Source organism: Fistularia commersonii, chromosome 1 (genome assembly GCF_037954325.1).
Source record: "Fistularia commersonii isolate RoL2024-O1a breed Wild chromosome 1, RoL_Fcom_v1.0, whole genome shotgun sequence".
NCBI classification, from domain to species: Eukaryota; Metazoa; Chordata; class Actinopteri; order Syngnathiformes; family Fistulariidae; genus Fistularia; species Fistularia commersonii.
This window is the reverse complement of record NC_141284.1, coordinates 9,888,381-9,913,165: the sequence shown is the minus strand read 5'-3', so window position 1 is coordinate 9,913,165 and position 24,785 is coordinate 9,888,381. Positions and strand designations below refer to the sequence as shown.

Here is a 24,785-nt window from a genome sequence, read left to right as displayed (position 1 = left end):
TGTGTGTGTGTATGTGTGTCTGAGTTAGGGTGATTGATTGAAGTAATTACATCAGTGGAGAGACTCCTTACCTGGCTAATCCAGAGTGAATGTACCTGCAGGATGACAGATATCTGCACTACATTGCCACAATCTGCTGCCTGTTGAGCTTTACTGCTGGGGACTTCAGCTACCAAATTATGCAAAACGACTTTGAAGATACACACACCAGTATCCTATAAGAGTCATCTTTAATCCCCTAAATGCACAGTTGGAACATGAATGTTTGATATTATGACACAATTTTACATGATTAGATCATCAGGTCCATATGATACAGACAAGCTCTGAATTGCCTTGATCTTTTTTCCTATAATATGGCAACATTAACAGAAGTTTCTTATCTAGTGCAGTTCAAAAAGCAAAATAGGTTACTATCTGTGTTGCTTTGAATCTGTGTCAACCCCCATTTGGTGCTATCAGCATCATTGCAGCTTCACCAGTTTCGGCATCTTCCATTGGGTACTGCATGGAAACAGTATGGATGGATGGTGTTTTTTCCCACCATAAGATATGGTAACTGGTAGATATGGACAAAACGAGATAAAGGGATGTAGCTGAGGTCTTTGAAAGGTACGGGAGAGAGAGGGGGGGGTGTGCTTCAGAACATGTGAAATTCCTCTAGAGTTGTTGCTAGCCACTGTATTGTATTACATGTCAAGGAGTATAGGCTCAAAAGCTCTGAAAGGGATCCAGATAAAGAAGAGACATGCCAGACCGAAGGGTACGAGGATACTTGCAGAGACAAGAATTGAATAATGTGGAGGAGAGTTGAGGCAAAGCAAGCAACAAGAGTCGAGGCAAAGCAAAGTGGAGAGTGTTTTATGAAAACTAAGATAGGATAGTTAGCTGAATGCAAGAACATAGGAGCCAGAGCAGAAAATGGGCGACAGCAATTTACGATTGAATTAATTTCAGGAAAGAAGGCTGTTGATTTCGTGTTGCTTGTCAGCTACTCCATATTTGCATTACTTTCATTCTGTAAATGTCAAGGACTTTATGAAGATAATTTAATGTACATTATTGATTGAGCACATGTCAATTATTTTCATTAATTAAAGAACTGAATCATCATCTGCTATAAGAAGTCCGTGTATCAATTCATGCATGTATTCCAATCAAGAAGCAGGTGCACCAGTAATGCAGGTGTCTTTAGCAAAGCGGTACTGGGAGAGTGCAATAGTATGCATTTTTGCACGTTCAGCCAAGTATTTAACAAAAAGTACTGCATGAAACAGTTTTCCTCTGTCTTAAACCAAAAGTGAAAAAACACGATCATGGCAAAATACATCAAGTTCTCCATACAGAACAAAAAAACAAACACATTTATAAAAACACATATGTATACATGCACATATCGAATGACAAGCAGTATAATTATAATATACTATATAAGACTATATAAAATCATATAGTCTTTGGTTGTCATTGATCTTGACTTAACAATCTATGATCTGCCATCTGTTTCCAAAATTTGATTCATTATTAATAATATCGGTTTGAATAACTATGTTTGAAATATCATGCAAAGCTGGAGTAAGCACAAAAATGTGTTTCAAAGTTGAAGGTAAAAGCCTCAAAATGGATTAAACGCGTGCAATTGTGCCTCTTGCCTTTAAAATATCATTGAGCTGTGTGTCAGGGGCTTTAAATTACCTTTGGCAAAGACAGACGCAAGAGAAGAAAAGTGGTTCTGTCTTAAACGAAGTGTGCTATAGACAGGATTGTGTCAGAAAATGTATGAATAGGCTAATTTTCAGACAAAGACACTCAGCAATCCACAGAATGGTGCTGGCTGGTTTGGCAATTCTGGCAACGGGGGAACATGGCACAGAAAAATAACCTCTGCACCTGAACAAATCTGGCACTGCTATGTGTGTGTGCGAATATGAGTGTGTGGGTGAGTGCGTGCATGTGTGGGAGGGTGGGTGTGAGAGAAAGAGCCATAGCAGCTGCAATGCTGCATCTGCCATGTGCTGAGCCTCCCGCGGTAAGACATTGTCTTTTGTTCTTTCCTGGAGGACAGAAGCCAGACAACTCTGAAATTATCCTCTCTCTCTCTCTCTCTCTCCGTCTCTGTCTTTCTAACTAAGGCAAACACATACATGCTAACACATCGATCACCCAGCATACAAGAAACAGTGTTTCCATGACCTCATAAGACAATACAATGGCTTTCCCTCATCATAAATATTATAGGCTTTACCATAAAATTAACTGGCTGTTTTTAATTCTATTTATTCATGCATTCTTTCATTCATTTATTCATCCATCCACCCATCTTCTGATCCTGCACCCAGGGTTGTGGGGGATGCTGGAGACTATCCCCATTGGGCAGGGGGCAGGGTATATCCTGGCCTGGTCCACAATATAGTTTCAGTCTGTCATCAATCGAAACAATAACACTAAACCAAAATTCATGATGAGCTCATGATGCCTACACATGCATACAAACGCACACTGAAATGCACAAAAAATGTTCCCCTCTTTGTCTGCCACATTTCCCAATTTTGCAAAAGGGGAATTTACAAATAGGCTAACACATGCCAAAACATGCACTCCTCCTTTTTTTTCCTTCATAATGGCTGTATTTTCCTCCCCATCTCTCACTGTCTCTTGCTTCCAATTTTCCTCACTTTCTGGCTGTGAGGATAGCAAATCCCTCAGGGACTTCTGGAGGCTATCACCATGGAGACAGCGCTCTACCACACATGTCTATAGATCTCCAGCTGGATAGGGGGGCAAAAAACCGAAGGTGTTGCATTCCCTGTATCTCTGTAGAGTTAGTCAATAACTGCAGTTGGAAGCAGAGTAGGTGGAGACATATAGAGCAAGCGATATGAATGAAGGAGGCATGTATGTAACCAGGATGAATTAGTGCTCGTTGAGGACAAAGGGGACAGTGACATGAGAATACTGAATAAAAGGATTCAAATGTTGGGTGGAAGCAGACCTTAAAGCAGCGGTGGTCAAACTTTTTGGTTCAGGGGCCACATTGACTTTTAAAATTTGACAGTCGGGCCGGGTCACCACAAAATACGATACATATTAAAAAAAAAAACGCATTTATAAACGGTACATATCAGACTCATCTGACATTTGCTCTGAAAATAAAATAGCTTGGTTTTGAGGGCTCTGGCGTTTGCTTGCATTTCATGGACAAACCAGTTTTCCTCTTGTAGCTTCATGTCATTCATGTGTGTCAGTATTTTGAAAGTAAGGCTAAATCAGTGATTTTCAACTTTTTTTGAACCGCGGCACAGTTTTTACATTTACAAAATCCTGGGGCACACCACCAACCAAAATAACACGAAATGACACTCTAACACAGTGCATACCATACATAAAGTTAATAATATAGTTTTTAATGTATTTATACTCACTTAGTGTGAGACCTTGGGCTGTTTTGATGAATACAAAATGGATATCCTGGCAGTAATGGTAGAGAGACACACACAAAGCTCTTGCTCAAGCTTTACAAGCTGGCAGAATTAATGTTTCTGCCACAGTGTGGGACTTTTTTGATTTAGCTACAAGTTCAGCAACAAGGTAGCTAGCTTCGAGGGCTCTCTGGTTTACCATTTTGATTTTTCTCTAAAACATTGCTCCTTTCTCATTGTTTGTACATAAACGTACAAAATAGTCCATCAGCTTGTTTTGAATGGAAGGTTGTTTTGTTTCGGAGATGGCTTTTAAGCTTGCTTGGCACCATGGCGCTATTTGGATAGCTTCTCACCACACATCAACCACAGTAGAGTCGGTGCCATTGCATCCGGGGTGAAAGTGAATCCAAATGAAAGATAGCTTTCGCTGTATTGCCTCAAGCTCATCGTCTTCTTTTTTATTTTCTCGATCACTATCACTCGCTCGTCTTGCTGTGATCCCAAGCTGCCACCGTCATGCACCAGCAACTCTAATATTGACCTCTACGTCATCGTAGGATCACATTCATTGATCCAATCATTCAATCATTCACATCAAGTATGAATTCTGTACCAATCTTTGACGGACCAGATTAAAAAGATCAACAGGCCGTAAGTGGCCAACGGGGCCCAGTGTGCCCACCCCTGCCTTAAAGGAGACAGAGGGTTAGGCAAGGTACATCCCTGTACCAGGCAGGCAAATAGCGTGTAATGCTAATGACTGATATTACATGCTATGAGCTCTTCTCATTGTTCCTTATGAGAAGAGCTGCTAAAACCACTGCAAATAAAAGTGCCATGGAGCACTGTCACATTCCAGCAGCTGCTGAAGGGTCACCTAAATTAGTCAAATGGGCACTCTAATGCCTCGAGTGCCCAATTTACCAAATATTGCAATTATTAATCATTAGGATTATTTCTGGAGTTATTCTTCTAAAAGGGGTGCTTATTCACATTGTAATAGAATTCTTGACAGTGAATAATGCTGATGTCCCCTCAATTATATATGAAGGGGTGTTTTTGTGATCTTAAGTTCTATTCTTCGATTACAACCTCTTATCATACCACAGACTCAGATTTTATAATTCTGCTATTAGATAAAGCAGAGCAATACTACTGTTTCTCCTTTTCTTGTCCTTTTCTGAGGACTATAAAGTCAAAAAATGTTTAAATACCCCCAAATTATTTTTGAAATTTTAATTGAGGAGTGAGTGGGAACCAATGCCTGTGATGATAAATGTTTTAGTTCGCGTTTTACTATAATGTAAACTCTCCAAACTACAGGCAGCACATGGGTGTGGAGGATGCAATTATCTTCCTTACCCAGATGGGACAGGGTAGGGCCCTATCCCATCTGGTACAGGTCGCACTATGAGTCACCGTCTTTGACTTCTCCATTGCCTTCATAAGCGTCATATCCACCCTCCTCAAGGACAAGCTGCTAAGTGCGCAACTTCACCCTGACATCACTGCCTGGAACCTGGACTACTTCACAGGACTGGCACAGTATGTCAGGGTGGATGGCTGTGTTTCCAAGGCTGTGGCGTGCAACACAGGAGTGCCCAAAGGTACTCTTCTCTCTCCATTCCTCCCCACCCTCTTCACCTCCAACTTCCAGTACAACTCCGGTTCCTGCCACCCCCAGAAGTTCTCTAATGACTCTGCCATCATTGGATGCATCAACGATGAGGAGGAGGAGGAGTACAGAGGTCTGATCATGAGTTTTGTTGGGTGAAGCAACCAGAACCACCTCCTACTCAACATCTCCAAGACCAAGGAGGTGGTTGTGGACTTCCGGACGGACGGAATCACTATATCTATGGAGACAGTGGCAAGGGAGTCCCAGCAGCTTTGCAGCGCCCTGAAGGTGAATGTAGTTTCCTTCTCATCCACGCCAGGGAGGAAATGCACCAGATGTGGTAGGACAAACCATACTGAAAGTGACTGCTTTTACAAGGACCAGAGTTACCACTACTGTGGTGAGAAAGGATTTCACGCACATGTGAAGAGAGCAGACCAAGAGGTAAAGCTGGAAGCACAATGGGGGAGAGGAAAGACAACAAATGGAGGGAAAATTCAAAGAGATGGGTAAATAAGCTTGCCAGTAATGATAAGCCGAGTGACACAAATACAACTGATTCTGACCCAGATGTAGCCCTGCACATAGTAGATGTCACCAATAGGGGAAGACAGAGAGTAAACATTGCACAGCATGATAACCCCGCCTCCGCAGTAATCTGGGTCAAGCCAAAGGTTGAGGGACAAGATGGAACTAGACACAGGTGCAGAAATGTCCATTTTCAGAGAATGTATATAATACATAATGCAGCCACATTTGTCTGATTACGCTCACATCCTGCTGAAAGCATACACTGGCCAAGTCATCGCCCCAGTAGGTGTGGTGAAAGTTAGGGTGCAGATAAATAAATACGTGCACAGCTTTCCCTGTATGTGCACCAAGGTAACGCGCCCCCCCCCCCCCCTCATTTTTGGTTGTGAGTGATTGAGAAGTGTGAGACTAAACTGGAGAGCAGTAGCATCAGCCAAAATCATCCATCACAAGTGGAAAGATGACACCTTGGGAACAGCACTAAACAGCCACACAGAGGTGCTCAAAGATAATCTGGGAACTTTGAAGGACTTTGTGGTAGCACTGACACTCAAGCATCAGCCCAAGTTCTGTCAGGCGCGGTTGGTCCCTTATGCACTCAAGTGGAGGAAGAGCTGGAGCACCTACAGCAGCTAGAAGGGATTTCCCAAGTGCAATGCAGTGAATGGGCCACCTCAATTGTGCCCATCACAATGAATCTGCTGGGACTTTAAAGTGACCATCAACTCAACATTCTGTGCAGAACATTTTCCTATCCCCAGGATAGAAGATCTGTTTGCCACGCTAGCTGGTTTGCCGTTTTTGCTGAAGCTAGCACTTCAGCAAACTGGATCTCTCGCATGCGTACCGGCAAGTGCTAGTCCAGGAGAGCTCACTCACCATCACAACAAACAAAGGACTGTTCTGTTACAACCGACTGCCTTTTGGCATTACGTTAGAACCCTCCATCTTCCAGCGAGACATGGATCTGGTGCCTCAGGGAGTCCTCCTGTGCACTGTTTTCTGGATAACATCCTGATAGCAGAACCTAATGATGCTGATCACCTGAAAAACTTACCCCTGAGCCTCCCAAGAGGCTCAGGCAGTACTGAGCCTCCTGTGAAAATTGGACCACTCTGTGCAGCATGTAAAATGTACGTTTTTCAGAGACTCACTGGAATACCTGGGGCATATAATCAATGCAACAGATGCATCAATGCAATGCCTCCACAAATCCCCAGAAAGGCTCTCTGCCATCGCAGAGGCTCCCGCCCCAAACAATGTAGGCCAGCTACACTCTTTCCTGGGTCTAATAAACCATTATATTAGGTCTTTTCCAAACATGGCAACCACACTCGGTCCCCTGCATACATTATTACACAAAGGCGTACAATGGAAATTGATCCATGAGTGTGTAAAAGTATTCAGCACAGCAAAAGAACAGAGCACTAAGATAGAGCCCTCACTCATTATGACCCCGAACTGCCACTCAGGCTGGCATGTGATGCCTGACCAAGCGGCATGGGCACAGTGATTTCCCATGTGATGCCTGGTGGTCAAGAGAGGCCAATAGCATTCACATCCAGAACCTTAAGCAAAGCGGAACAAAACTGCACTCAGATTGAACAGGAGGCCTTGGGAATCATATTTGGTGTAACTAAGTTCCATGCCTATCTCTATGGCCACCATTTCACCCTGCTCATGGACCACAGGCCACTGATAACTATACTGAGCCCCAGCAAGGCTATTCCATCTATGGCAGCTGCCAGGCTTCAACAGTGAGCCCTCAAACTTACAGCCCACCATTACACGATTAAGTACAGAAGTGCAGCTGAATATGGAAATGCGGACGGCCTTTCACGCCTGCCCCTGCAGGTAGTTCACAAAGAAAAACTATGTTCAGTGAACAGGGTGCAGATACATCGCCTGGACACTCTGCCAGCGTGCAGCGCAGACATTTGCAAAGACACAAGGTATGAAACAGTGTTCGCTTAATTGATGCTCAGATTGAACAGCAGGCTAAAGTATTTGATTCATGGGTCAACCACAGTGCAACACAGACTCGATTCATTCTTGTCCAGCTACAGAGATGCCCCACACACCACAACTAATGAGTTCCCGGCCATGCTCTTCCTCCGCCATCAGCTTCGCTCCGCCTCAACCTCCTCAAGCCAAGTGTAGCAGCATTGGTGGATTAGGTTCAGGCAGATCAGCAGGATCGCAGGGCCCAATTTGCTAAAGACAAAAACTTTGCAGTGAGGCATTCCGGGCCGTAATTATAGGTGGAGGGAGGAGAAGTGGATGCCATGTTTGGTGGTGTCACAGTCGAGGCCAGTTTCTTACATGGCTGATGTGGGCTGTGAGTACTCTGGAAACGTCACACTGGTCAGATGCGGCCAGTAAGCTGCCACAACAACTAACGGTACTGACTCAAACAGCTACAGTCCCCATGATAGAGCCATTGATGGCTCCAGAGACAATGATTGGGTATTCTTCACGGCATACCAAACCCTCAGACCATCTAACCTTTTAAGAGACTTGGGGTACAGGCCCAGGCCCTCACCCCACTTGTTCTGTTAGTGAGTCTTGTCTCAGCAAAGAGGCAGAAGTCTCCAGACAGTCTTGAGGTGTGGGGGAGTTTACCCCCAGCCTCAGGCGAGTGGTGCTATTGTATTGGTTCTTTACATTGCCTCAAGGCTAGGTCCGTTTATTGTTTGTTGTTTGTAAAAAAAAAAGAAGGGGGGGGTTGATTTTGGAGTTAGCTTTATAAGATATTTCGTATTGTGCTGTTTGAACACCCAATTAAGATCCAACAGAGTTGGGGGACCGTATCCTAAATAAGGTGAGGGGAGATGTTATGTGTTGGGTTGTGTTTGTCTACTCTGGTCATTTCCCCTGGGTGGCGCGAGGGGGTGATAGTGTTTTTGTGCTGTGGTTAAGGCCGTATCATTCGTCTTTCTCTCCAGTGTGTAAATAAAGTACTTCCGGAACGGAAACACGGTATCACAACCTCACCCCCGTTACTTTTGGATACGTTATGTCTCGACTGTATAGGTACTTAAGTGCACTTACTTAGGGAACATAATACAGGCCATTAAAGAATCCCGGGGCTAGGTGATATTTAGAATCAGAATCAGGAAAACTCTATTTGTCCCTCTGGGGCACAAGGGGTAGCAGCATCAAATTATGAGCATCAATAAATAAAAGGTGAATATATTTATAATGCGAGTATACAGTAATATATACCAGGGGTCCCCAAACTTTTTCCTGCGAGGGCCAAATAACTTTTCCCTTCTCTGACGGTCGCTGAGCTGTCTAAATGTAAACATTTATTGTTTTCCAGAAATGTTTTCCAAAAATTAGCCCTTTCTGGGGTCTTGACAGGAAAAAAAAATCTGAAAAAAAGTAATGACATTATTAATCAAATGAATTATAATTAAATAATCATTATTATTATTAAATTAACACTATTTTTCACAGAAAAAAGACCAAGGAACATTAACTTTCTTGTAGACACAACCATTTGCAGCTCTCTCATATCAAATTCACTGTGAACATTTCTTTACAAATTCTCCATCAGTGAAGGGTTTACCGCTGCTTGCTATCAGTTGAGCAGCCCGAAAGCTCGCTCGAAAAGAGGACTGGTTCAGCTTAGCTTGGCGTACAAATGAACTCTGCTGAGCTAACAGTCCACTTTTTAGCTTTGAGAGTTTGTCTGCTTGCATTTGGCCTTGCAAGGTATCATACTTGTCTTTGTGATGGGATTCATAGTGCCAGCACAGATTGTATTCTTTGAATACAGCCAATGTCTCGTTGACAGATGAGACAAACAGCCTTTTCTTTGAATTGAACAAAAAAATAATCCACAGCAGTTTAAATACCCTGTATTCTGACTCTATTTTTCTCTTACTTAATCCTTTCGCCATTAGTCTGTGTTATTTGACAGGGGTGTGTCCAGGATTTTTTTTTTTTTTTTTTTGAGGGAGGGGTTTCAGATAAAGCACAGACTTCAGAAGGTGGAATAAAATGTTACGTTCTATGTATGTACAAGTCACGATTACATGGCCAGAATGAAAAAAAAGAAATATTATGCATCTCTGGTATCGTTCAGGGGCCGGGCAAAATGTGTCAGTAGTTTGGGAACCACTGATATATACTGTACATTGTACAGTACTGTGCACATTGTACCATTGGAAGAGACTGTGAAGTCAGATGCACTCTGCATTTATATGATAATTATACACTATAGGGCTAAAAGCATTTGGTCCACCCTTTGCAGCTATAACAGCTTCAACTCTTCTGGGAAGGCTGTTCTCTAGGTTCAGGAGTGTGTTCATGGGAAATTTTTACCATTCTTCCAGAAGCGCATTTGTGAGTTCACACGCTGATGTTAGACTAGGAGGTCTGGCTCTCAGTCTCCGCTCTAATTCATCCATGTCTTTATGAACCTTGCTTTGTGCTGGTGGCTGGTAAGGCGATGATGGGGTGGCAGAGTTACTGGGAACTGAGGAGTTGGACAGCTCTGGGGGACAAAAAGTGCCCTCTTTTTTGCAGGTGGGGCAGCAGAGTCTGCGACCTGAGGGGAGCCACTCAAAAGCAGGGTGTAAGATGTGGGACAGGTCTCCAAGGATCTTTTTGGCTGTTTTTAGGATTTGACTGTCATTGAAGCGTGAGAGTGGTCTGAGGGGGTGGCCAGTTATTTTGGAACAGACGAAGGTGGTGTGTTCCTGTCATGTTGGGTGATGGAATGGAACCAGCAAGAGAAGGTCATTACGTTCTCAATAAAGGCGTAATAGAATGTGGTTAGCGTTGTGCTGCTAACCTCAAATCACCTCAGCTTCCTGAGCAGGTACTGCCTTTGGTGACATTTCCTGACAATCTCCTCAGTGTTAGAGGAGAACTTCAGGAGGCTGCCAAAGACAGTGCCCAGGTATTTATTTTCCTTCACCATTTCTACTGGCTTCCCTTGTATGGTGGTGGTGATTGCCTCTGCCAGTTGCCTTTGCCTACTGTAGAACATGATGACCATGGCCGTGGTCTTACTCACAATCCGCTTCAGGCAGGAGGCTTCACACCAGAGCACGAAGTCCTTGAGTGGAGCGAAGGACCGGACAGTAGGGACAGAAGAAAAGTGTCGTCAGCACACTTCATCCCGTGGCGGTCCTGTTGGGTGGACCTGCAGTCATCAGTGCAGAGGATGAAGAGAAGGGGAGACAGGACCTGCAACCTTAAGCTGAGCCAGTGGAGGTGGAGAGGGTGTCAGAGAAGACATCTGGGATCTGTTGGAGAGGAAGCTGATGATCCACTGGATGAGCTGGAGGTTTAGGTGGAAATGGGCTTCTCTGCAGTATGTGCGGTTGCAGGGTGTTAAAAGCTGAGGAGAAGTCGTCAAAGGAGCCTGACTGTATTGTGGAAGGTTCCAAGGTGTCTGTGTTTGGAATCAGTGAGAAAGATCTTGGCATCATCTATTGGAGAGGATCAACCAGAGGTTCAATTACTCCAGTGATTTGAGTTTTTACAATTCTCTCCAAGGCCTTCATCACCATTGAGGTCAGAGCCACTAGGCGGAGGTCATTCAGGGTCTTATTGGTCACCCTTGTTTGGGATGGGAATCACTGTTGAGTGTTTCCACATCTGGGGGCACAAGGGCCTGACAAATGCTATCTCACATCCACTGCTTGATGATCCTAGTTACTCTACCTACTCTCCTTACCAACAGTGCTGGTGGTCAGCAGAGCCAAGGGAGGGGAGAGGGACAGCTTTATATGCATCAGGAATGGATCTGAAACATTTGTCAAGTGTATTTCCCAGAAAGGTTTTACAGTTGACATACTGCTGGAATCCTTTTAAGAGCTTTGTCTGGTGAGCACTGATTGAAATCACCCATGATGAATTTGGGGGCATCAGGGGAGATCTGCTCAAATCTATCAAGGATGGATTGGATATGCTCTGAGGCTGTGAATGGATTGGCTTTGGGAAGGCTGTATATCAGGATCAGGATCAGGAAAAGTTGTGGGAAATCTCTAGGGAGATAGCAGGGGTGTAGGGGGAACCCTAGGAGCTTGTTGTCTGAGTTGCAGAGCGTCTCCCTCACACCACTGGGAGTTAACGTAGAGACAGACCCCCGACCCTGCTGTTTCTCCGTGCGAGCAGCATCCCGGAATGGGATGATCGAACTGTTCTGTAGTTAGTTATCAATATTGTCCTTACTGTTTACCCATGTTTCTGTAAATACAAGGATAGAGGCAGTCCAGTACTCGTGTGTGTGGTTCATGCAGGTCTGGAGCCAGTCACAGTAGAAAGATTGACCCAGAACCATTTTGGGCTGCCAGATGACTGAATACTGGATAACTGAAGTGAATATAGGAATAAAGAGTGTGAAGCGGTGGAAAGGATAGTGGCCTGTGAGACAAAACTAAATTTTCATAGGCCCCTAATTTGGAATGAAAAATGATTACCCTTTCTGGAGAAATTCACTTTGTATTCTGAGCAAGATTTTAATCATCAGGTAATAAAAGTGCAAAGTTTGTAATTTTTCAGTCAGGACAAACACAACTGTTTCAAAATGAGTGCATATAGATTTTAAGGTGGAGAAAAAAGTGAAATCTGTCATATCTTAACACAAGTATTATCAGATGGCATCTTATGGTGACCATTACCTATGTTGATAAATCAGACAAACTAATAGTAATCAATGGAGCTTTTAAAATCTGGAAAAGTCAAAAATCAATAACTTTAAAATTATCAGATTAGAAATTAAACATAAAATGAAGACTTAGCTTCAATTTCAGATAAGGCAGACTTGAAAGATTTAAAGTAGGCCACAGTAGGCTCATCAAATTTATCGAGGTGTAAACACCAGGTGGGCTCAACTGTGGGGCATTTTTGACTGAAGCACTTCCAAAAGTGCCATTGAGCCACCTTCAGGGTACTCAGCCAGCCTCGACTGATGTTTTGCTCCTTACATTCTTGGGGCTCTTGGAGCAGTTGGGCACAAGATCTATGTTTACCCCAGGTTTAATGCTTTCTGCAAACACAAAGCCAGGCACTTCCTCTTTCTTCATCCTCTGCCAAGTACTGTCAAGTCCTGTTCTGCTTGGAGACTTGTGATGGCAAGAGAAGGAGAGAGTAATGTCTGTAGCCATTTTCACTTTTTTGGTGAAAGATTTAAAGATTCAAAGTATTTACTGTCATAAGACTGAATGTGCAATGGGTTAGCAGCTTGGTGTGAAGAAATCAACTGTGGGAGCAATTATTAGAAAATGGAAGACATACCAAACCACTGAAAATCTCCCTCGATCTGTGGCTCCATGCAAGATCTCACCCCGTGGGGTCAAAATGATCACAAGAACAGTCAGCAAAAATCCCAGAACCACACAGAGGCACCTATTGATTTGACCTGCAGAGAGCTGGGACCAAAGCCCCAAAGGCTACCATCAGTAACACACTACGCAGGTACTCAAATCCTGCAGTCCCAAACGTGCCCCCCTGCTTAAGCCAGTACATGTCCAGGCCCATCTGAAGTTTGTGAGAGAGCATTTGGATGATCTAGAAGAGGATTGGGAGAATGTCCTATGGTCAGATAAATCCATAATAGAACTTTTTGGTAAAAACACAACTTGTCATGTTTGGAGGAGAAAGGGATGCTGAGTTGTATCCAAATAATACCATACCTACTGTGAAGCATGACAGTGGAAACATCATGCTTTGGGGCTGTTCTGCAAAGGGACCAGGACGACTGAACCGTGTAAAGGAAGGAATGAATAGGGCCATGTATTGTGAGATTTTGAGTAAAACCTTCCATCAGGAAGGGCATTGAAGATTAAACATGGCTGGGTTTTTCAGCATAACAATGATCCCAAACACACTGCCCGGGCAACAAAGGAGTGGCTTCATAAGAAGCATTTCAAGGTCCTGGAGTGGCCTAGCCAGTGTCCAGATCTCAACCCCATAGAAAATTCTTGCAAGGAGTGTGCTCTAGTGGAGATCTGCATGGAGGAATGGGCATAAATACCAGCAACAGTGTGTGAAAACCTTAGATAGACTTACAGAAAATGTTTGACCTCTGTCATTGCCAACAAAGGGTATATAACAAAGTATTGAGATGAATTTTTGTTCCTGACGGGTCCTTTCTGTGTAGAGTTTGCATAGACATCCAGCTTTTATCTCTACTGTCTTTTGGCTGTTGCAATGGCTTTTCTCAGTCTGTACTTCACAGCTTTGTACTCTGACGTCTCATTGCCGGACGTAAATGCAAGAAAGTGAGCATGTGGCATACCTCTCTGCTAAACCAATGCCTCTGGTTGGGAAACGTCCTGATTTTTATGGTGAAAACAATGTTGTCAACACAAGTGCTAATAAACCAAGTTATATACTCAAAAACACATCCCAGTTTCAAAACAAGCCTGCTGAAAGCTCTCAATTTCATTGCTCAAGAATTTGACTTGATGACAGGGTTTGTTTATTTCATTCTTTATCTGTGTTCCAAGTCGTGGTACGGTGCAGCCCTGTATGCGCCACGTATTTTACTTTAAATATGATCCAGTGTTCTTAACACAGGAATGTTCACATGTTGATAATATGTAGGGATTACAGTCTGTAAATTACACTTGTTAAAGTCACTAGTTGCAGTGAGAACAGAACTGAGGTGAAATGTCTGCAACAAACTGATAATCCTCATCGAGTGAAACTCTATTCACACAGCTAGCACACCTGTGTATTTGCCCCTTTTACACTCAGAGATACCTGTTCCCTTCTTCCATAGGACAGTTTGTTCATATGCGTAGACATGATAGGCAAGACAGACTGTCAGTAAGCTGTGAGTAGGGGAACTTCTATTGGCAGCTGAGATCAGATGTACTGTTCCAGTCATCTTTCACCGACCTCAGGGACCACTCAATTGTGGTTGTTTGTATCTGTCACCGTAAATGTTATTAATTATTATTATTAAATGGCGCCTTTCGGTAAAGGAAAGCCATTGAACGTGTTGCTTTTCCTATTGCTTTTCCCTTCTCGAGCTGATGCCAACTAATCAAGATTTCCCCAATTGATCTCAAAGGTATTTAAGTAGATTGCTACTATATAATAGCAGCATGACAAAACATGACATGACATTTAGCAAGTAGGCATTAAGCTTGTGGGAACTTACTCAGAGACAAATCCAACGTTTTACTGGGCTACATGGAGATTTATTTGTTTCACTTGACTATAAGGATATATTTCCAGATCATAGCCAATTTTTCCTCACAGTCAGGCAAACCCGGAATTCCTGCCTCATGTATTTCTGAGCCTAGCGCAGTTCTCATATACCAAGTAGGGTACATCATTCAGTGTGGTGCAAAAAGTGCTCCTGGTGGCTTTACCACCTATGTGAATTCAGAAAATTTGGGGGAAATATTGTAAAGTTGCAAAGTGGGCTCAGTAAGGCAAGTTATATGATCTGCTGACGTTTCCTTCTGGCTGTCCTCTACTAGGTATTTGATTTAGATCTACAGTTTCCATCTATGTGACGTGCAACTTCCGGGATATTTTTTATCCTTTTATAGGGGCCCATGCACACTTGAAGTAGTCCTTGGTAAGCTGCCCCTGCTTTGTCCTTGCAACTTTTTACTGTTTGATGCGTTTAGCCCTCCTAAAGTGTGTAAGTTTGAGCCTAATTTGGGGCTACAGGTTCTCCAAGCCCACAATGACACAGCACGGAGGACCCTGGGTCAATGCCCACAGTGGGCCTTTCTGTTTGGAGCTTGCATGTTCTCCCCATGTCTGCTTGGGTTCTCTGGTTTGGAATAAATTGGAAAATTGACGTGTTAATGAGAGAGTGAATAGCTGTCTGTCTATTTTTGCCACTGTGATCTATTACCGACCAGTACAGTTCCTCGCCTCTCACCCAATGACAGCTGGGACAGGTTCCAGCATCCCTGCAACCTTGAGTATAGGAAAATTGATAGATATTGGGTGGAAGCTCTCCAAGCCTTCCTTCTCCTAGTCTATGTGTGGTACTCGACCCTGATGATTCATTTCTTGTCTAACCTACCACAAAAACTACAATGCAAACTTGATTCAAGTTTCTTCCACTACAATTAGCCTTCCCTAGGTTGACTCATAGACCCCCAAAGTAGTTTCACCTTGGTCCATGCCCAGCAACATTTTCTCAGTTTCTGCTCTAAGTACCGGTGCAGGCTCTGGATTTTATCCAGTTACTGGTTTAATCAATTCTATTTCCTTCCCTGAGCCTGACCTTGTAGAATAATGCATTATGTGAACTTGACGCAAAAATCATTGTGTTCATATTCATGAATATTGTTTTCCTGTGTCGATGTACAATCAGAATTGAAAAAGAACCCATCAATGATATCTGTGACATCAATGTTGTATGTCAACACAAAATTACCATGGTTCAACATTCAGCAATTCAAATCCGAATATAGAAATTTGCAGCTTACTGTTTAATGTCTATAATAGGCTTCATAGTAAAGAAAGAGAAATCTCAAGCTTAGTTTTTCTACTTCTAAAAAACAAATATTTTTCCAAATTCCCATTGTGACATTCAAAATGAAAAACATTATGATGACATCATGTGGTTTTTGGTGGCAGTTAATGATTATAAATATTTTATGTTTTTGGAAAAAAAAACTAAAATATCAGAGAAGAAAAAAGAAAAACACGCACATCTGTTGCCCAGTTAGGGATGAATGCTGGATCAAAAATATGGACTAAATAAAGGTTTGAAAAAAATATACACAACAAGAGTGTTCCAAAATTAAAGATAATTTATTTTACATAGAGTAAAGAAAATGCATTATGAATTAAAGCATGATGTTTCAAGCAAAAATCTGCTTTTCTTCAGATGTTTCAGAAAATCGAAAAATGTTTTTGCGCCTCTTGTTAGATATATAATTTCATTTTAACATTATCTTCAACATGCTTCGAGAAAGGACCAAGACACATTTACTTGTAAGATATCTACAGAGATAGAATTGAATATTCTTGATCAGAGGATTTGAGCATACAATACATAGGAACTGGACAAACAGAAAATGGCAAGAACAACCCAAATAGACATAAAAAAGAGCATCGCTATAGAAAGGGTATCATAACAAAATCCTCCTTTAAACTGTGTGGGGTTAGTGTTTCCAGTGTATATGTACAAAATAGTTCATGTTTCGTGTTCTGTTTGTACATAAGTTAAGAGTATCTGTTTCTGGGGTCTTGTCTCTTTTCTCAAAACATGTTGAACATAATGTTGAGATGAAATTATATATCCTACAAGAGGCACACAAAAAAAAGAGGGAATCACATTTATGGTGCCAAAATGGCATCTGAAGAAGAGTGCATTTTTGCTCAAAATGTCATGCTATAATGAATTTTCTTTACTCTATGTAAAATAAATTATTTTGAATTTTGGAGCACTCTTGGTGTGTGGAATTTTTTCAAAGCTTTGTTTGGGAAATAAATAGACGGACAATTTCTAGTTTTTTGTGTTTTCTTTTTTTTTAATATATATATATACATATATATATATATATATATATATATATATAAATCAGTGCTGGTATTTATACAATACCCCTTTATAATCCCAACCTAGACAACTACATCTCAGACTCTCCACCATTTTATATTTTTGTATCAAAAATCAACCATTGCAATTCATCTTCACAAAAGCAGCATAATCTGACAAGCAAATATTATTTTCTGCTCTGAAACACAGTATCATATACTTTTCATTGAAAGCAGTCCTTGCTGTAAGTATTGTCAAGTAAGCGAAAACACCCAGAGGTTTTATATAGGAGCAACGGATATTTCAGAGCTGAGTGAACCGACCCAAAGGAATGTTTAGCTCCTTTACACTGTATTCTGAACAGGAGGCTTACTTGGTGGCCAAAACATCCATGTGTTAACTGTTGTTCAAATGTGTTTGATATGTGAACTCACATTCGCAATATGTGATGTACAGACAGTAGAGTATATGTCAAAGCTGTGTATACATGGAATGTATATGGGTAACAGATAGCAGCTTGGTACTGTGAAAAATTGAAGAAGCCTCTGTCTTCAAATAAATGGATTATCAGATTTTGGAACAATAATCTTTTCACCTGCTCCTGAATAGGCCAAATTATTCATTAGAATGAGGAAACCGCTGGCAAGAGTCAATTAATCAGAATATGGTTGCTTTTCTACCCTTCAGTTGAATCCAGACAAATAGTTGTTTTTCTATATTTTGGTTCACACCACAGCAAGGGCATCTCAGTTTCAGATGAAGTGCTGGGCACGCAAAGAGATTCCCGTTGCCTGAGGAATACATTGGTGTGATCCGAGTACAAGCAAATTGAACCTGCTAGGTTTGTTTAGTGATCTTATCCCATGCTAATTGTGTCATAAATAAAAGGCTATTTCCATTACATAGTATCCATGACAAGGTAGACATACTGTAAGTCTTGTTATAACATCTGTGTGCATTACATTACATGCCATTTCAGTTTGTAAACATAGAGGTTCTAATGCTTATAATGCTCTAATGCTTTGGCCAAACGGCCTAGAAGCTAAAAACTGCCCTCTTTTCTCTCCTCTACAGTGTATACGGCTGCCCTCTGGCCAAGAAAAGAAAAAGCCTTGACAGGCAAACCCTGGGAATCTCCCCAAAGAGGAACACCTGCTTAGGTGACATGGACATCTCCAGTACCGAGGAGTGCTACGAGTCAGATGGGGCAGAGGAGATGGACGATCAGGAGGAGGAGGAGCCAGTACAGGAGGAGGATGAGGGAGAGGTTGAAGAGGATATTCAAGGCTATATGGATTATGACGAGGATCAAATGGAACATGAAGATGGTGGGGAGGAGAGGGGGGTTGCAGAGGAAGGAGAGGAAGAGGTTGAGGTTGAGGTAGAGCAAGATGAAGATGGCGTGGAGGAGGAGGAGAGGGTGGAGAACGAGGAAGAGCAAGATGAAGAAGATGAAGAGGAGGAAACAGTAGCTGAAGTGGACTTTGAGGAGAGGGAGGTGAAGGAAGAAGAACAAAGTCAAGGTGAGACAAATTGTGATTAATGACAGAAAAATTGGAAGAAAAAAACTAACATTATTATAACCATAACATTTGCATACTTGGTGGTGAATATTAAAAAATAAATGGGCTGAACTGAATAGCATGCCAGGTTGGACATGAAATGAATTGCTGTATGTGCTTTGTACTGGAGTCAAATGAAAGACATTTTACAACAAACTAGAATTCCAGCATGGTTGTGACCCATTGTTCTTTTTAAGATGTCCCCACTGTGGGGATGATTAAAGGAATATTCTATTATATTCCTTTCTGTTGTTTACGTAATTCATTCATCAATGTACTTGTACATTGTGGTCAGTTAGAATTGTAGATTACAGTAGAACTTCAGCTTACAAATTTAATTTGTTCTTTGAACCGAAATGTTCGCAAACTGAATCAATTTTCAATGTAAATGTTGTTGATCAATGTAAACCCCCTTGATCCGTTCTCCAGCCCCCAAAACATACTGTTCCCGTTTTCAACCTTTTTTATGGGTTTATGTGTGGCAGCAAAAAAAAAGAAGGAATTTAAGCTAACCTTAATCATTAACGTTTTTCTCTACTTGTCAGCACTTGTGCCTGTACTTGCACTTCTCCTTCACGAAATCAGCTTGCAAAAGTAAAAGCTTCTCGCATATGAGAACACTGCCAATGCTATCGCTAGCAAACTGTATTTCATGACTCCAAACAACAATCACTTTTTGACATTTGCTTCTTTAATGTAGTCACACTTTTAGCCACATCAGCCATTTAGCACATCTAAGCTCTTCAGGATTATCCAGATAGTTGGCTTAGCCATGTCGTAGTGCTTGGTTAGATATGTAACATGAACACCATAGCTATAGCTATTATTTCCTTCTCCAGATCCACTGTAATTATTTACTTCTTGTTAACACCACTAGCACGAGGACTCTTAATGTTTTTGGTAGCATAATGAGGGCTAACTTACTGAAAAAAAGCATAATAAAAGGCAGACTCAACGATGAACAATATAAGCAATGCGGAGTACCATGCACGACTACTGCTATGCTACAATGCCACACAGCCACAAGCCTGTGTTTGTTTGTTAATGTGTTCATGCACCAAGGTTTGTTCATAGCTCAATTCAAAATTTGATTGAAAAATCTGTTCTAAGGCCAATGTGCATGATTACGTAAGCCGAGGTTCTACTGTATTTGAAATGGGGAAAGTCTGCTATGCTTATGAATAACTATATTTACATGGAACCAAATTGATCCCTAAAGTCCCTCTGTTATAAGTTTCCCAACAAAATGTTCAGTTTTCTCTATAGAAGTTTCAAGCCTAAAAGGAGATGAATCATACTAAACAGGCGATTATTTCGAAAACCACAGAATGATTTTGAGAAAAAGACTTAAAGAACAGGACTCATAAGTTGTCTGCCTCTTTAGGACTATTAATCCATCGGCAAGTAAAGCTCTGCTTGAATGTTTTTTTCTAAAGGTTCATCAACAAAATATTGCTGATTTTGGATTGGAATTTGAAAATCTCTTGCCCCATATGCTATCTTCTCCCTCCCCCCAATAAAGACCAGATTTGGCAGATTTCTCTCCAGCAGATTCTGCTTTGCACCCCCGCATTACAATTGGACCTGACAGTTCCTTCAAGTCCAATTAAGGGTGAAGCTCTGAGAGGTGTGTGTGTGTGTGTGTGTTAACCCTGTGTGGCGTTCAGCTCTACCTACCCAAAGTGTTGATGTTGTATCTCACCGGTGTTGGCTATTTTCTTACAGGAATGTTCAAACATCCCTACTGACTGCTTCATTAAATCTTGTAGCCAAGGCCCTGAAACTGAGGGGAAAAAAAAACAGAATCAGATTTCCAAGCCACGCAGTATGTTGCTGTCATTAGAGGGTATTTACAAATTAGTTTGCAAAATCCCACTGACCATCAAAATGACCACATTTATGTCATATCATTTATAAACATCATCTCGTTACAACATTAACATTCTATATTAGTTCTGGAAGCTTGCTGAGGGGATCGGAATCACCAAAATGTGATTGTGGTGACATTTTGGAGCATTGCTAAGATACTCAGTGGCATGTTATATTGTTGCCTCTTCCTGCTATAAAGCCCTCATCCCATAACATAACACAATACTTTCAAGCACACAGTCATGGTGACTGTGTGTTGGTGTATGTATGTATGCATACATGCATGATTGTGTGCGTGTGTGTGTGCCTGTGTGTGTGTGTGTGTGGGTGTGTGTGTATGTCTGTGTATGTGTGCGTGCGTGTGTGTGTGTGTGTGTGTGTGTGTGTGTGTGTGTGTGTGTGTGTGTGTGTGTGTGTGTGTGTGTGTGTGTGTGTGTGAAAAACCATGATGCAAAAGGCTCAGTTTTGGACTTTGTACTCTTACTTCCTGACATGAAAGTTTTTGTGTTTTTCTGGTGTGGTTGTAGTAACCCACTGGGGTTTATTTGTATGTAGTTTTCATGTTTCACCTCTTACCTGCAATAATTCTCTGGCTTCCCCGCATTAGATGCGATGTTTAAGCAAAATATATATTGGTCATTGATTTGTAACTCAGACAGTAATTTGTCTGTTTATATATGTGGCCCTGTGGCCCAACCACTGAGAGATCTATAGTGTTCCTTGCCTTTTGCCCAGAGATTAGCATGTTCCTATTCACCTGTATGCAGGGTAATAGTGTAGATATAACAAGTGACTGAATATTTAGATTTTCTTGTCGGTCATGTTTTTTCTTTTGTTTGTATTTGACCACTTTAATGGAATACAGTATGACTTTTGGCTCATTTTTTCTGAGTGCATGTTTGTGTTGACAAATGTAACACCAGGTCCAGTAATTCAATAAGGCAGTGAAAGGAAAGATACTAGTGACTGAACAACAAAATTTGCTTGACTATCCAATGATGCAAAATATACAACTTGGGTTATTTGGAATGTAGATTAAATGTAGATGAATGATTTCACATCGTAAAAAAAAAAAAAATAAACAAAAAATCACCTTATCATTTAGCTGTGATCAATGATCCAGAACAATGAATGAAACATTCTAAAATTTCACCTTCTTACAGAATCTTTAGTACATATTCATACATACATCAAAAGCCTAATGAATAGATTTGGACAATGAAACGTTTAAAAAGTGTGACCATTATTTAAAAAGTTCTCCAATAGTCATAGCTTATTTCATAAAACTCATTTACCACAGCACTTTCACAGGAATGTTCCAAACCATTATATTGAACTTCTTCTGCTTAGCCTCTATTAGGAACACAAGCTGCAGTTAAAGTAAATTATTAGGGGAAGCAAATAGTTCCTTATCCAGTTTAAATGGACCAAACCCAAAAATCTGATTTACCAGTTAAATAGAATGATGAAAATTAAATTACAGATGTTTGTTCTTTCTTTCCATTAGAGGATGATCAGATGAGCAGTGGCGAAGGGGGCAAGGGTGGTGTTGGAGCTGGCAGCAACATTGCCAAATCTGGGCCGACACCAGAAAAGGATGACAACAACAATGATGAGTATGAGAACTACGATGAACTTGTGGCCAAGTCCCTACTCAACCTTGGAAAAATAGCAGAGGACGCTGCAAACAGGGCAATGACGGAATCTGAGATGAACAGCAATTCATCTAACAGTGCTGAAGAAGAAAATGAGGAGGAGGAGGAGGAGGAGGAGGAAGAAGAGGAGGAGGAAGAGGAGGAAGATGAAGAGGAGGAGGTGGAGGAGGAAGAAGAGGAGGAAGACGATGTTGAAGAGGAAGAAGATACAGATGGAAATGATACACACAGAGGGAATCTGCATCTGGATGTTGACAGTGATGTGGTTAGGGAGACAGTGGACTCCCTTAAACTGCTGGCTCAAGGTCATGGGGCAGTGTTGTCTGACAATTTAGATGGACATGAGTATGAGGATGGCAGGGGGGAGAAAAGGGCAAAGAATGACTCTTTGCACAATGGGGGAAATGCATACAATGGTGGTAATGGACAAGTTAAGGCCAACTTTAATGGAAAAATCGAAGACAGTGATGAGGAAGTTTGTTTGAGTAGTTTGGAGTGCCTACGGAACCAATGTTTTGATTTGGCTAGGAAACTAAGTGAGACAAAGTCTGCTGACCGAAATGGAACATCCCAGCTAAATCATTTTACACATGGGGATACCAGCCAACAGCCCCAGCATCATAGCTATGGAGATTTTCATCATAGCCAGGAGGACAGGCTGATACTTGATAGGAACTATTCTGACATGGACAATCTCATGAAGCTGGAGGAGCAGCTGAGCCCACGCTCCAAGGCTTTCTTCAGCTGTGCACAGGGCAAACAATATCACAACAACCACCAGAACTTTGATGAGGACACAGCTTCAGTAACATCAGACAGATCAGAAGAAGTCTTTGATATGTCAAAGGGCAATCTGTCCTTGTTGGAAAAGGCAATTGCACTAGAATCAGAACGGGCCAAAGCAATGCGGGATAAAGCCACGGCTGACGAGGCCAGGAGAGATGGGGTGAGGTATAATCTTGGAGACCATGGCCCGAGGCATGCCTACGGAGTGGATCGCAAAGCCCGACTTCCTGACAGCATGAAGAAGCTTTTCTACCATAAAGGTGAGTGGTTCTGTCAAAATCAGACACAATAAAGCTGAACATTATATGCTTCCCCCAGAAACCATGTTTGCCTCATTTAAAAAGCAAAGGTATGCAGTTCGTCTGACAATATCTGACTGTGTATTCTATCAATCCTACACCAGAGACAAGACAGCCCACATACATTCTGGGAACATCACCATAACCCCAGGACAAGCTTTTTCAGCCAATTTGGAAAATTTGCATCTCCACTGCAGCAAGAGCGTTAGCAGCAGCTTATGTTGTTAAAATAGGCCAGCATGGAAACATCAGAGGGTAGGCTTGTCAGGCATAAGTAAAAGCAATCTGCTCTGCCTGTTAGGACCACACATCTCATTCCTGTGATTTGGGAAAAGCTGTCTATTTTTAAACCCATTTTAAAGCCATTGGGAATGAAGGACGCCTGCTAGCTCAACTAAGTAATTATTTAGGAAATAATTCTTCATTCTTTGATCATGCTTACTCACTCTGCCCAGTTGATATCATTTTTGATTTGATTGAAAGACATATACAGCTTATTAAAAAGACTAAATGACTGAACTTCTTTAGTAGTTCTGTTATGGATGCGCTAGATATCTGCTTGTGAACTTGAGCAACAAGCTGCAAACATAAACAGAAATCTGCAGTAGTCTATCCACAAGCTTCTTTGTTAAGTCTCAGTTAATTTAAATCAACATGTCTTTTTTCTTTACCAACACTGGAACTTAATAGGTTAAATATTTGCATTCGTAATGGGGTTATCAGTTGAGTGCAACAAAATTGCACACATTGCACCTTAAATGTCATGTATTTGAACTAAATCCATGCAAATTTCAATTTCATCAGCTGTCAATAGCTCTTGTGCCTGGCTCTTTTTTGTCATTATAGGTGCATTATTGATACTATGTGTCAGGCAAGGTGGTAGCAGGCACTCTTTGGCCACAGATCCTGCGTGTGATGTATAAAAACAGAGCACGGAGACAGGAGGTTAGTTGAGGATTGGGTGCTAGGGGTCAGGCAAGAACACAGCTTGAAGACCATCAGAATGACTAATAACAAACGATAGGCCCACTGACTGCACATTAATTATCCAGTGATGGTATGGTAATGGAAGCGATTTGCTATGCAAAGAGCAGACCGTTCATAGCCACAATCAATATCCCTGCTTTCTAATATGCCTTCCTCTTGGCTGCATCTACCCTGTGCAAGGGAGATATGTCAGGAAAAACACAAAGGTATAATTAAGGTGTATGAACAAATGTCTTGCATTTAATGTCCCAGTGCTAACATATTGTAGCATAATGTGCTGTAAAATGAAACCATTTGAAACTACATATTTATATCTTAATTTAACTAGCTGTATACTGTGCTTACATTGGTGTCAGTCAGATAACCCAGACATTACATTGCATTACTGGAGCATAACATAGCACAAATAGTAGACAACAGTCAAGGTTTTTTCGTTTTGATTTTCTTTAATGAAAGAAACAAATGGTTATTAATGGTTTCATTTTCATAAAACAAATGTGCATTAAGTTGTGCTCCAAGGCACCTCCCAGTTTTGTCTATTCTTCATTCTCTGCATTTTATTTTTTATTTGTTTGTT

General features: G+C 41.5%; 1 protein-coding gene across 13 annotated transcripts in view; it reads left to right on the top strand.

Moving 5' to 3' along the window:
- Window positions 1-24,785, top strand: part of myt1lb (myelin transcription factor 1-like, b) — a 184,626-nt gene that overhangs the window by 114,781 nt on the left and 45,060 nt on the right. For all 13 annotated transcript variants that reach the window (XM_086147000.1, XM_086146980.1, XM_086147051.1 and 10 more), the window contains 2 exons: window positions 18,125-18,573; window positions 21,989-23,182. In XM_086147000.1, coding sequence (XP_086003126.1) covers window positions 18,125-18,573; window positions 21,989-23,182 — 1,643 coding nt within the window. The remainder of the gene's footprint in view (window positions 1-18,124; window positions 18,574-21,988; window positions 23,183-24,785) is intronic.